The sequence below is a fragment of the Xenopus laevis genome, chromosome 5S (assembly GCF_017654675.1).
Source record: "Xenopus laevis strain J_2021 chromosome 5S, Xenopus_laevis_v10.1, whole genome shotgun sequence".
Classification (NCBI taxonomy): Eukaryota; Metazoa; Chordata; class Amphibia; order Anura; family Pipidae; genus Xenopus; species Xenopus laevis.
In genome coordinates this window covers 43,809,133-43,824,082 of record NC_054380.1, presented here as the reverse complement: position 1 = coordinate 43,824,082, position 14,950 = coordinate 43,809,133, and the positions used below count along the sequence as shown (strand labels likewise).

The window sequence follows — 14,950 nt, the reverse complement described above, 5'->3', positions numbered from 1 at the left end:
AAACTTTGGTGTCCCCCTTTTAGAATAATGCACCCTCTTAAAGATGCAGCTTTAAAATGGACAAATTATTTGCATTGTGAAATTACCCCTTCCCAATTGTCCTCTTCTATTACAAAATTTAACAAGTATTTTACCTCAGAGGACTGGAGAGTCCAGCATTTCAAACTGATCCACCTGGGATACGGGAAGCTTTTTCGCAAAAGTAAGGGATTGGGTCATGTCTCATTTTGCCCAAAATGTAAGCATGAGAATGTAGACCTGTTCCATTACCTTTGGGGTTGTCCACGGATTAAGTTGGTCTGGCAAAGACTAAAAGACTTCATTAGTTCAAAGTTGAAAATATGCTTTAATTTCTCTCCAGCTTATGTCCTCTTAAATATTGGCTCACCTTCTTTCTCTAAGATAAATCAATGCAATGCCAATGTTAAAATGTTAGCCAACTTAATCCTTCGTTTTGTTGCTGCTACGAAAAAAACTTTATTCTTATATTGGCTTTTAGAATCTCCCCCCTCCATGAAAGATATTTTATCACAGATAAATAATTTGTGTTGGCAAGAAGCTATATGGGCAAAAACAGCTGAACCACATTTAAAGCGCAAATTCATGGATGACTGGTCTCTTTTTTTCAAACTAATCGATCCTGGTCAAAAAACTAAAGTCTTAGAACTATTACAAATCTAAATATATTGAAATGTAAGGTGGCTTTATCAGTTCATGCATATTTTGGATACTTGATACTGCCATTTTTGTTGATAATTCTTTTTACATTAATTAGTAAATCCACTGAGTGAAGTTTGGTTTATTATTGTTTCTTTACTTCATTATTTTATTTACTATGTTAATTATTTTCCTTTGGAATGTGTGCTTTTGAGTATAAATTTATAGATATGTGTTTGTATCTTTGGCATGTTGTACAGCATTGTATATTCTTTTCTTTTGTTATCTTGACATACTCAATCTGCGTAATATATTCTATTGTGTTTATGGAAAACTCAATAAAATTATTGAAAACGAAGACCACATTTCTCCAGTTTGTATATGACAAAGTAGAACCTAGTACCAGTGTGTCAAAAATACTACAAATGGATACCTATATACATACAGAAATAATACAATAAATATGCTGTGCTGAAAATATATTATGCCTAATCTGTTTAATTTTTTTTTTTACATTGAAGCACATAAGCCCCCTTCTTCCCTCTACAGTCATAAACATGTGTGTTTACTTTAAAAGGACCAACAGTTCTAGAAAATGATGGGTTCTGTATGCATTTTCATACACTTGGGGCCTTACACTTGTGCTTCAGAAGCACTACAGTAGGATTCATAGAAATAAATTGCTTTGTAGTCATAAAAGAAGCCATTCAAGGTGACATTGGGTTAAGCTTACATAGTAGGTAAAGGAGAATCATGACACTACTTTCTGCCCAAAGTGGGTTTCAAATACAGGCACAAAGTGCAGCCAAAGTTAAAGGACAAGGAAAACCTTTTTTTCCACAAGTTAAACATAAGAACCCTACTCTTTAGCTTAATTGCTAAACTTTCCCCAGTGTAATGTGCTCCCTTCGGTAACTGTTAGTTTCAGAACTTTTAACTTTTAATTTTTTAAAAGTGCATCATCAATTTGGTGGATGCGCTCCTACTGCACATGGGCCCCTATAATCTTACCTGCTGACCGGAAACGTAATTTCAGCCATGAGGTAGACATACGCTTTATGCACATGCTCCAGTCACTCTATCAGTTGATTTTTAAATACGCTTGTCATTTGGAAAAGAATCTTGAGTGCCCTTTCCTTGTCCTTTAACCAGTAACAGAAATAGGTGGGGGCGGGCCCTGGTGCGGGCCGTGCAGCTGCGCCCCCCTCCAGTCTTGTCCTTGCGCATTTTGGGGCTGCAGCCGACTCCAGCCGGCTGCATCGCGCGCAATCTGCCGGGGGGACCCTGCGGGGGTGTGGGTCCTGGCCCAATTGCACACCCTGCTCCCCCGGTAGTTACACCACTGCCTTTAACGGCACCTTGCACCCTATTCTGCAAAGCAGGTGCAACTGGCATATGGTGTTTCTTTTGATTGAAAAGGTATACTCTTTTTCTCTCTTCCACACAAACGTGAATATACTGACATAAGTCAGATCCCTTTTTCAATCAATCCATAATATCTGGCGTTAGATCAATTTTATTTTCAATCCATATAACACACAACCCAAATAAAGACCAATGCAAGTACTTTATTGATTTGGGGTTTTGACTGATGCATATCTTCACTGATGCTTATGTAGGGGCCTATAGGGGTTAATCTGCCCCTATGGCTTTAAGGCCCCACCCTTTTCTCAGTTACCAGGCAAAATCCTGTGTAGCTCAGTGTTATTGGCCAAGAGGTGTAATGACACCTTCCTGCCACTGTACTATAGTGTGTGTAAGGAGTGGCCTCTTCCTCTTTGGCTGCTGGATGCTGATCCAGCTGGGTATGCCCGGGGGAGCCTGGGTACAGCAAGGCCCAGAGAAGCAAGTGTTCGGTCGGGGACCAGGAAACCCCATGAATGGTTAGCTTAGCTGTCAGCTTCCTGAACAGTGCACTGGATGGGAATGGCATGTCTGTGTCTGGATAGCCCAGAGTGGCGTTACACTAACACTTTCCATCACAAAGTGCAGGTGCAAACACGTTTCTTGGTATGCTTTACATGGATGCCACTTCCTTAAATTAGGTCTTTACCACAGAACAAAAAGCAGCCACTAAAACTAGGAAGAAAGTAGATACAAACTTTTTTTTCACATACTGAACCCTTTGTGTGCAATTATCAGTTTTCTTTTTATAGAGGTATGGGACTTCTTATCCAGAATGCTCAGGACTTGGGGCTTTCCAGATAATAAATATTTCCATAATTTGAATCTTCATAACTTGGAAAAAAATGTTTTTTCAAAATGCTCCAGCAGAATTCTGCATTGAAATCCATTTCTCAAAAGAGCAAACAGATTTTTTTAAATTCAATTTTGAAATCTGACATGGGGCTAGACATTTTGTCAATTTCCCAGCTGCGTGTGACTTGTGCCTGCACTTTAGGAGAGAAATGCTTTCTGGAGGCTTCTGTTTTTCCTTCTCAATGTACCTGAATGTGTCTCAGTGGGACATGGGTTTTCACTATTGAGTGCTGTTCTTATATCTACCAGGCAGCTGTTATCTTGTGTTAGGGAGCTGTTATCTGGTTACCTTCCCATTGTTCTTTTGTTTGGCTGCTGGGGGGGGGGGAAGGAAGGGTGGTGATATCACTCCAACTTGCAGTACAGCAGTAAAGAGTGATTGAAGTTTATTAGAGCACAAGTCACATGACTTGGGGCAGCTGGGAAATTGACAAAATGTCTAGCCCCATGTCAGATTTCAAAACTGAATATAAAAAAAATCTGTTTGCTCTTTTGAGAAATGGATTTCAGAGCAGAATTCTGCTGGAGCAGCACTATTAACTGATTCATTTTGAAAAAATTTTTTTTTCCCATGACAGTATCCCTTTAAGTCTACTAGAAATTCATGTAGACATTACATAAAACAAATAGGCTGGTTTTGCTTCCAATAAGGATTAATTACATCTTAGTTTGGATCAAGTACAAGTATTGTTTTATTATTACAGAGAAAAAGGAAATCATTTTAAAAAATTTGGATAAAAGGGAGTCTATGGGTCACGGCCTTTCCGTAATTCAAAGCATTCTGGAGAATGGGTTTCCGGATTATGGATACCATACCTGTACTTATCTTTTATATTGAAATAGCTGTCAGTGTAGTTATGGAAATGTTATTTATGTAAAAAAAAAAAGAAGCAAAAAAGCAAAGTAAAATAGCATTTTCATGGCATTGAAAAAATAAAATGGATTATAATAAAACAATACCTTGTACTGTAACCCTACAAAGATATAATTAATCCTTATTAGTGACAAAACAATCCTATTGGGTTTATTAAATGTTTAAAAGATTTTTTAGCAGACAAAATATGGATATTCAAATTATGGAAAGACTCCTGGGATAAGAGGTCCCATATCTGCTCTCCAATGTTCTTAGTCAGGGCACTTAATATATCCTTAACATTTATTTCCAAGAGGAGGAAAATCTCTACTTTTTGTAGATTAGGATAATTTAGAATAACTTTCTTTGGAGTGAATTATGATGCTTCCTTATCTGATGAACGAGACTGGGTTTGGCTGATGCCAGCAGAATGCTACCTTCATAAATGTGTAATGTGCAAACATGTGTAAAGTTTGGTGGAGATTGAATAATAGTTTGGTGCTGTTCTTCATGGTTTGAAGTACTAGTAGGGCTCCTGGTTCCATTGAAAGCAAAACTTAAAAGTTATAGCATCTAAAGATAACAGTTTAGAGAATCAAACCAGAAGTGCTTTGCAGAGATGGCAGTGAAAAAACTTGACTGGCCTTTATCTTACACCCGTGGGAGGAATTGAAACACTGATTGTAAGCCTCCTGCTGTCCTGGCCACTCCCAGATCTGGAGGATCAGTGATGGGCTGGAGGTAGAGCTACATGCCTAGGCTCCTAGTGCCCCTCCACCGTTGCTCTTTGCCATACACTATAAGATAAGCAGATCTTTCCCCCCGATATGCCCACCAAAGGCAGGGCAATATTGGGCTAATCATATTGTTTGGCCCCAGGGCCAAATGATTGGATTACAAAATGGGAATGGAAAAATGGGAAGGGAAAAAGATTGCATTGGCTAATTGATTGCGGGGAAAACCTGCTGGATTTTTGGCCAGATATTGGTTGGGGAGGCCTGTTAGAAGGCCCCATACATGGGCAAATAAACTACCGAATCGGTTTAAATGACCCAAATCAGCATCTTAAATCTATCAGTGTATGGCTACCTTAAAGGTGGCCATAGATGCAAAGATCCGCTCGTTTGGCGATGTTGCCAAACGAGCGGATCTTTCCCCGATATGCCATTAACAGGCATGGCTATATCGGGGGTAATCTGATTTTTCGGCCGTATGATCGGATCTGTGTGTCTATGGCCACCTTTAGGCTATGGGCACACAGGCTGTTGGCTCTGGCTGTTGTCAGTCTGCATATTTTTTAGCAGGCTGACAGAAGCCCCTGCTCCATTGATTTGAATTTGATCAGCCTGTGTGCAGTCACACACAGGCTGAGGTCAGCCCAAATACTTATCTCAGCTTCAGCTCCACTGTGTTTGAGGCTGAGTGGATTCAAATCAATGGAGCTGGGGCACTGAGCAGATATGCTTCTGGCAGCCTGCAAAAAATACGCAGACTGACAACAGCCAGATCCTACAGCCTGTGTGCCCATAGCCTTAGGCTCATGCCTGTTCTGCCTACTCCTAGTTTCTGTCCTGGGAAAGTGCCCCCTTTGTTTTCCTGTTTTTGGGTGCCCCAGTATTTAGATACTGTCAGTAAAATTGTTCTAGTTCCATTTCAACATTATACTTATTCCTGTAACCAATGGGGAATTTTTCACTGATTATAAATGTGAGCCGGTGATATCTTTGGTTGCTGCAAGAGGAAGTGAGATTCATGCATGTGGAACTGAAAATGTTATAGAAAACGCCAAAAATACTCCAAAAATGTAGTTATATCATGGGGGTGGGGTATATTTATATAATAAATATATATATATATATATATATATATATATATATGTTTTACAGGAAATGTTTAGTAAAAGAAAACATAACTGCATGAAAGCTCTCTAATAAGATACACTCAGGGTGACTCTCTCTAAACTCAGGTTAAAGTTACCAGATAAATGAAGAAAACATTATAAAGGTGGGGGGGGGTCTATAATTAGATCTGCTGTAAAACCACCAACCTTTTAAACAACACCTTCCCATTAAGGGCAGAGACACACGTGAAGATTCGGGGAGATTTAGTTGCCTAGCAACAAAACGCCTTTTCTTCGGGCGACTAATCTCCCCAAAAAGCCTTCCTGCTGGCAATTTAGATTCTAGCCAGTGGGAAGCCTTTTCGGGGAGATTAGTCGTCCGAAGAAGAGGTGATTTGTTACTGGGCGACTAAATCTCCCCGAATCTTAGCGTGTGCCCTTACCCTAAAATATGCAGCAGTTTCCATTATGGAAAAAAAGCACATTCGTTTCCACATAGTGTCGTTTTCAGTAACACGGACCAAAGCAGAACAAAAGAGAGAAAGAAAGGACTTTTTTGGGCCAATGCTTTGTTTTGTCACAGGTAGGATAACACATAGGAGAGAGATTTCTATATAAGTTTTCACATAATTAAACAATAGGGGGCAGATTTATCAAAGTGAAGGTTCGAAGTTAAAAACTTCGAATTTCAAAGTAATTTTTAGGTACTTCGACCATCGAATAGTCCAACTTCGATTCGAAGTTGAAAAAAAGTCTAAATTTGAATATCGAAATTTATCATGTACTGTCTCTTTAAAACTTTGACTTCGACCATTCGCCACCTAAAAGCTGCTGAAGTGCTGTTTTAGCCTATCGGGGACCTCCTAGAACCCGTATGGAGGCAATTGGGGGAGTTTGGGAGATCGAAGGTCGAAGTTAAAAAAAACTTTGAATCGAAATAGATCGAAGTAGCGCTACTTCGAATTGTACGATTCAAAGTAGAACCACTTTGACCCCAAAAAACTTTGACCACCATTCGGTTGGACTTTTTGAATTCGAAGTTTGAAGTTTTTTTAACTTTGATAAATCTGCCCCTAGTTAAGCGTTGGCCCTGGTATCCGTGCATGCCTCTGCTGCAGGGAATCACAAGTGGAAAGCATCAAGTTGTGTTCTGTGGCAGATTGAGTAAAGTCACACAAAAGAACAGGCTTTTTTCATGTGGTTCTTAGCGGTGGGCTTCATGAAGGATCCATTACCAGGACCCTCATAAAGAATTGTCCTTGTGTAAGAGGCCTTGAAAGAGAACTAGATTCTAAAAATGAATATTCTGAAGCGAGCAGTGGTTACAAGCAGGTGTTGGGAGGGCTGGGTATGAGTTGCTGTTTGCCCAGGCCCCTCCAATGATTTTTTTGTGGGGCCCAGTTATGTTACTGGTATAGCATCTCTAGAATGGAAAGATCCGGGCCTTCAGAGCTCCCCATTTTGAATTTTGAGTGTCAGTGGCACTGCACATGCTCAGTGGGCTCTGAACAGCTGTTGAGAAGTCAAGCATAGCGGTTGTCACCAATTATCAAGCACAAAACGAGGTTGTTATAGAAGCTGATGCAACAGGGCTTTATTATTATTATATTTTGCACATACACTGGTTTATGAGCTGCAATGAATGAAAATGAATCAATTTCATTACTAATCAGCCTTGCATTGTGACTTTATTCTATATACACAGTATATTATGAGCTGGTTGTTTAGCTCAGGTAAGAAAAAAGCAAGGGATTTTGGGAGCATATTCAGATTTACAGATCTTCACTGGATGTTACTGTTTTTTTAAGCTTTTATTCTTCAAAAAGGCCCAATATAATGCACTGATCTGAACAGCATTAGCCAGTTTCCTAATTGCCATTTTGGGGCTGATGCATAACTTTTTTTTAAGCTGCCAGATAATGTGCCTGGACTGTCCCTTTAACACTGAGCAAGTTGGAAACAATAAAAAGAACTGCTGTTCTCTGTAAATGTGTAGATCTTGCCATGTATACGATTTTCATATAATGCATGTCTATTTCTATTTTTTTCCAATTTATATTTTTATTTTCCTAGTAGTAAAGACACAGATTTTTAAACTAATTGACTGATTTCTAGCTTGCAGGGGCACAACACAAAAAAAACAATAATGGATATTGTGCAGACCCTGCCAGTTGATTATCACAGAATCAATCAGTGAGAAGTGTACCATAAAGCAGTCCCTGACACATCTAGGCACGTCTTCTACTCTTGGGTGGTTATTTACTAAAATCCGAATTTATCTAATTTTATTAAAAAAAAAACAAAACACACTCCTATGCTCAATGAGCTTATTTATTAATAAAATTACCTTTATCAGAGCATAGAAAAACCTGATAAAATCAAGTGAAATTTTCGGATTTCTTCCCCCGAATTGCTTGTTTTTTTTTTTCCAGTTTTTGCCCGAAAACCCTGAAAAACTCATATTTTCGGTTTAAAGCCTTGAACTTCATAGTCAGTTGTGTCCAATCATGGGAAAAGGTATTTAAGGTGGCCAATTGCAAGTTGTGCTTCTGTTTGACTCTCCTCTGAAGAGTGACAGCATATGATCCTCCAAGCAACTCTCAAATGATCTGAAAACAATGATTGTTCACGATCATGGTTTAGGGGAAGGCTACAAAAAGCTCAGCGATTTAAACTGTCAGTTTCAACTGTAAGGAATGTAATCAGGAAATAAAAGGCCACAGGCACAGTTGCTGTAAAACCCAGGTCTGGCAGGCCAAGAAAAGTACAGGAGCGGCATATGCGGAGGATTGCGAGAATGGTTACAGACAACCCAAAGATCACCTCCAAAGACTTGCAAGAACATCTTGCTGCAGATGGTGTATCTGTACATCGTTCTACAATTCAGCGCAATTTGCACAAAGAACATCTGTATGGCAGGGTGATGAGAAAGAAGCCCCTTCTGCACTCACACCACAAACAGAGTCACTTGTTGTATGCAAAAGCTCATTTAGACAAGCCACAGTCATTTTGGAACAAAGTGCATTAGACTGATGAGAGAAAAATTTACTCATTTGGTCATAATAAAAAGCGCTTTGCATCGCAGAAGAAGAACAATGGATTCCAAGAAAAACACCTGCTACCTACTGTCAAATTTGGTCGAGGTTCCATCATGCTGTGGGGCTGTGTGGTTAGTTCAGGGACTGGGGCCCTTGTTAAAGTCGAGGGTTGGATGAATTCAACCCAAGGTCAACAAATTCTTCAGCATAATGTTCAAGCATCAGTCACAAAGTTGAAGTTAAGCAGAAAACTACAAAGGCATTTACGCAGAGGGAGAAGTACAATAGTCTGGAATAGTCTGGAATCGCCGTCACAGTTCCCTGACTTGAATATCATTGAAAATCTATCCATGCTCAGCAGCCATCAAATTTATCTGAACTGGAGAGATTTTGATACCACCATCTAGAAACTCATCAACGGCTATAGGAGGCGTCTAGAGGCTGTTACATTTGCAAAAGGAGGCTCAACTAAGTATTGATGTAATATCTCTGTTAGGATGCCCACATGTATGTACCTGTCTAATTTTGTTATGATGCATGTTATATATAGGAAGTTGATACTTTGAAAGCTCAGCCAATGATAAACAAAACTCCAAAGAATAAAGAGGGGTTCCCACACATCTAACCTAGACAAATCCTCAGGTATATGTGGTGTATATTTGTTCCTTCTCGTATTGTGTATTTAATATTATTTTAAATTTAAATTGCAATGTGGTTCCCAGAGCTTTATTGCCCTACTGACCAGATAGCATGAGTGCTAGGTAATATCAAATCTAATCTCCTGGGCAAAACCTTAAAGGCAAGGAAAGTGTTTTTATACTTGAGGGTACTTAATAAATATTTAGAAGAAATTATCGGCTCAGTCCCCAAATTAAATGGAAATAAATCAATAAATAAATAAATTTAATAAATTCACTTAATAGCTCACCCAGCACAGAGCCAGACCCAGGTGTAAAAACCCTGGGTCTCTCGTTTGTAGGGTGTAGCTTCAACCAGTATACGGCACAAACAGTATAAATCTCGGCAATCTTGTATGTATGGAAACTCACCGAAGATGCTTGGTGGCCCGGGTGCAGCGCCCCGAACCCGTAGCTGGGGGAGTAACTCAATGTAGACAGCGAAGAAGCACGCACTCCAAGGGCCAATAACTGTAATTAAAAAGCTTTTATTCAAACAGCTAAAACAATAGAACCTTACGCGTTTCGTATCCGAAGATACTTATTCATAGGCAGGCCTATGAATAAGTATCTTCGGATACGAAACGCGTAAGGTTCTATTGTTTTAGCTGTTTGAATAAAAGCTTTTTAATTACAGTTATTGGCCCTTGGAGTGCGTGCTTCTTCGCTGTCTATACTTGAGGGTGCCTAAATTTTGGCATCCCCAAGTATAAATTACTTACGTTCTCCTTTAAAGGATAAGCAAACCTTTAAAATAAGTGAATGTAAAATTGATGTGAGTGCTATTCTAAACATCTTTGCTATTTACATTCATTATTATTTTTAATTCCAATATATGAAGGGAGGCATATACTGTTAATATAAATCATTTTGGTACCCGTGAAGTAATCAAGGAGGTTGCCTTATGTTTTTCCTTGACTAAGTCATGGTCGGAAACTGACCAGCAGATGACACTGTTGTAACAAAAGCGATTCCTATAAGCAGTACCTGCATCCCATATTATCTGGCAATAAAAATATAAAGGATATAAATTTCCAAAGTCTCTAGCAATCCATTTTACATTTACTTATTTTAAAGGTTTGCTTATCCTTTGGAGTAATAGGGCCAATGTTGAAGATGTTGATTGCCTTCAAATTCGATTAGAATTTTCGGGCTGTTTGCATTAGATCGAATATTAGACGTTCCAGTTTTCCAGAAATAACCTCCCATTCCAGTTGCAAGTACAATCGAATTAAACATTTTTTTACATAACTTTGATAAATCTTAATTTATGCTGGCCTTTTGGATATTTGACCATTGCAGGCAAACACGTAACCATATAAAAAGGGTGAGGCCATAATAAACTGGAGTAGCATATATACTTGTAGTATTTTGCACAATGCATTTTACTGTAGAATTATTGAAAATCTATAATATAATGATATAATATGATTTATATTCTCAGCAATGGTACAACTATCATAGGGCTCTCTTGCAACTAAGCTCCTAAAATGGAGATTTGGACCAGTACAAAACTCATTGGAGATCTCTTTGGTTACCTGTGTCCGGACAAAGGTAATATTAAATTAGCATTAAAGGCTGAGTTCAAATGGAACAACTTTATAAAGCAAGTTTAATATTTTTTGAACATCTCACAGCATTGCTGCATTAACAGAAATTTGGCACAAAAATGAGATTTACTCACCTGCAGCTTACAAACAATTACAAAATAATATACTAGGAAACAATAGAAAGTAAAGTAAATCTTATATATATCTTGCATTTGTAATTTACAGTATACTATATACATTGGCATTGAACAAAGTTGCAGTCATTTGCACTTCCCAGCACGACTGTAAAAAAAAGGCTTGGCATTCTTCAATATGTTCCAGCACTTGTTTCAATCGTTCTCCAACAAAACAGGAGTCTCCTGGACCTGGCCCTGAAAATGCATGAATTGTACAAAATGATCAGTAGTTATATTATATAATATGGTAATGTTATAACATCATGAAACGTTGCTTACACACAAGCTAGAGTCCTGTGCGGAACCAACGAAGACCCGGACCTGACCCGAACCACAACCCGACCCGCAACCCGCATATTTACCCACTTTGATATGCTACCCGACGCAGACCCAGAACTGCCTTATCCGCAACAAACAGGAAGTGATGGTGCTGCAAACCGGAAGTGACATCATCAAAAGTGGGCAGGGAAAAACATTTTGTAAAACTTTAAAAGGAGTAAAATAGACAATTATTACATAAGATAAGAAATTTAGATGAGACCCGCAACCCAACCCGCACCTGAAAATCCTCCCCTCATTCCATAGGGTGCCTGCTTTTTTTGCGGGTAACAGGACTAACACAAGCTATGCTATTTGGCTACAGTTTGCCCAGGTCGCATGACAGAGGGGTCATACTTACTGTGGCAGTAAATAACTACATGTGGTACCACTACGCAGTTTTATGAAAGACAGAAGGACACTGCATGCAGCAACTGTTGTCCAGCTTTTTGTGGTGCTGCAGTCAACTTCCAAAAATGTACTAATATAGTCATACTATATTAGGGAAATACATTAATTTTGCTCCCCAAAAAGATGGGGAATGATGTATCCTGTCTGTGCTGATATATAGTAAAAATCAGGAGTAAAAATACAAGCACATGCTTCTCATGCCTATATACTTATAATTAAAATACAAGTAGATGCCGGCACTCAAGAAGTACAGGTATACAAAAATAAGATCTCCCACTTGTACAATACTTAAAAAATGAGTAAAACGCACTGCTGAAAAGTAACCTAAGCGTTCAATTCTAAGCCTTGTTAAGTGTTGTGTATATGTATTTAGACAGCCTAATATTTAGACAGCTCCTTGGCTGGAAAAAAAAAACCTGTTAAATTAAATGTACACATATTTACATTTCTAATTAACGCGTTTTACAGTCAAAAATACATTTTGAAAGAAAAGTAAAATTCCAGCCAGCTTTCCATTACACAGCAATGACACATTTTCAGTGATGTTCATGTAAAGCAATGGACACAGATAATGCTATAAACAGCAAGCACGGTAAAAGTTAACTTTAAAGTAATTTTTCATGTTTTAGGTGCTTTCCTTCCTACATTTTCTACCTTTCAAATTGCAGGGCAATTGCTTTTTGAGGTTACAATTTTATTGTTATTGCTACTTTTTGTTTTTTTTCTTTCTATCCCCCCCCCCGTTCATATTCCAATTTTTCATTGGAAACCACTGTCTGGTTGCTAGGGTAATATGCACTCCAACCAGATAGCTGCTAAAAGTCCTAACTGGAGGACACATCAAAAGCTAAATAATTCATATGCCACAAATAACAAATGAAGACCAATTGCAAATTGTCTCACAATAGCAGCTCTACAACATACTAAAAGTTAATTTAAAGGTGAACAAGCCCTTGGACAAACAAAATGTTAGGCACCCCCTCATTGATTATAATCGCTTACCTGATACCCCGGGCTGGTGCTTCTGTTAGCAGAAAACGTAACCAGCCTGGGGTACTTCTCTAATAGCATATGAAACACCAAAGTTTTTTTTACAACTTTTACGTTTCCCTCATACAGGATATGATGTCACTGACAAGATTGAGGAGGATGTAGCTTCATCTTATCAGTTTGCCAGCTCTAAAGTGGAGAAGGAAACTCTGGCGAAAGAGGGAGAGTTCTGTAAAATTCTGACTTTCATTAATTGGCAGAGTAACGATTGTCTCTTTCCCTAGCGAATGGTCCTCAATGTCTGTTAGTAAATTGGTGATGTCCCTGCGGATGGGATTTCTGGTGAATTTTCAGGAAACGAAGGCCACTTTGCTCTGTAGTAAATCTGCCCCGTGGTATTTTACAGATGTACCCCGGACCAATGCAATTTTCCACTAACAGGAGCACCTGCCTGGGGTAACAATGATATTTTTTCATTCAAAACAATGTAATTTTTAGGTTTACCCACATAATGCTTTGCCAAAATGCTATGCCTACATTTTCATTTTATAAAGATGCCATATAATATCTTAAAAAACACAATTTTTAAAAATGACCAATGATCACTATGTGATTTATTCACAACAATCATCAGTTATGTACTACAACAAAAATATGACTCATACTAATCTGGCGTTACTGGCCAATGATCTTAAGAACTGCCCATAGACTTCCATGGTATTTGACATCCCAAGGCAACTGTCATTTTGGTTGGTTTGGGAAAATGAATCCTGAAGGCTGGACCAATGATAAAGATGTCTATTTACCAGAGTGATCAAACATGCAGGATTCTCTTTGTTTCCAACCTCAAAATCATTTTATCTGCAATCTTCTAGTAAGCTAAAGGGTTTTGGTTGGCATTTGGTAAATATCCACATAGTTCTTTCCCACACTAATCTGCAAGAGAAGCTGCCCAAATCATATTTTCCCTTCAGCTGAGCACCTTCTGTTTGACTTAGACCGATGGATCTCCTTGAAAGCGTTGACCTACTGTTTTTAAACCATATGGAAATACAAATGTTTTTGTTAGAGCTTTGCCAAAGGATTCACCAGTTGAGCATGGTCTGGCGGCAAAGCATTGCACTTGATTACAGACTATGGGGGTTATTTACTAAACTCCGAATTCGTAATTTTTTTTTAATAAAATCAGACTTAAAAAATCACAAGTATTTTGGAATTTATTAAACCACGAGGATGGAAAAGTCAGAATCTGAAAATCTGGCATCTCAGACCTGTCGAGGTTGCATGTAAGTCAATGGTATAAGTCCCAATGATTGTTTGATGTACGCTGGGCTTTGTGCAATACCCCTACGTTTTCGGAGTTTTCAGGTGAAAATTCCAAAAAAAAAAAATCGGATGGAAATATTTAAAAAAAAAAAAAATTGTGAAAATCTGTTTTTTTCCCGTGAAGCAAATTTTTGGGAAAATGTAATAATAAATAAGCCTAAAAACCCAGAGTGGATTTGATCAGAGTTTTTTGCAGAAGATATTGAGATAAATTCGGACTTTGATAAATAACCCCCTATGAATTTCCCTCAAAGAGCCAAGGAAACATTCAAGAAAAGCAGCTGACCAGTCTGATGGGGTTTGCCTCATGACAGTTGCCTGTGAGTAGGTTGTAAACAAGCCTGCTAAACAGTTAATTTTTACTATTTTACAGAATGTCTTCAGAATGCAACTTTTCAAATGGTTTTATTTTCTACAGTTTTTAAATTATGTCTTTTTCCAGCTTTCAAATAGGGGTCACTGACACCATCAAAAAACTACTGCTCTATGAGGCTACTAATCTTATTGTTATGGTTAGTTATTTGTCTTTCTATGCAGGGCTTTCCTATTCATATTCCAGTTTCTCATGGACATTACTGCCTGGTTGATAGGGTATAGTGTACCGTAGCAACCTGATTACTACTGGGATTTCACTCTAGAGAGCTGCTGAACAAAAAGCAAAATAATTCAAAAACCACAAACAATAAAAAAAAAAAAAAGAAAAAAGAAAACCCGTTGCAAATAGCCGTATAATATAAATGCTTTCATAATACTAAAAGTTAATTTAAAGGAGAACCACACCTTTAAATTTGATATTGTGCAGGATTCTCAGCAGTTTTATTTATCACATTTGTAAACACTCTCCTGACCTTAAAT

General features: G+C 38.3%; 1 protein-coding gene across 1 annotated transcript in view; it reads right to left on the bottom strand.

Annotated features, from left to right (window-relative positions):
• Nucleotides 1-10,919: 10,919 nt before the first annotated feature.
• The window catches only part of LOC108717854 (palmitoyltransferase ZDHHC14), a 114,066-nt gene continuing 110,035 nt past the window's right edge, over nucleotides 10,920-14,950 (bottom strand). Inside the window, exon 10 of the mRNA XM_018265258.2 lies at nucleotides 10,920-11,245. Coding sequence (XP_018120747.1) covers nucleotides 11,204-11,245 — 42 coding nt within the window. The 3' untranslated portion in view covers nucleotides 10,920-11,203. The remainder of the gene's footprint in view (nucleotides 11,246-14,950) is intronic.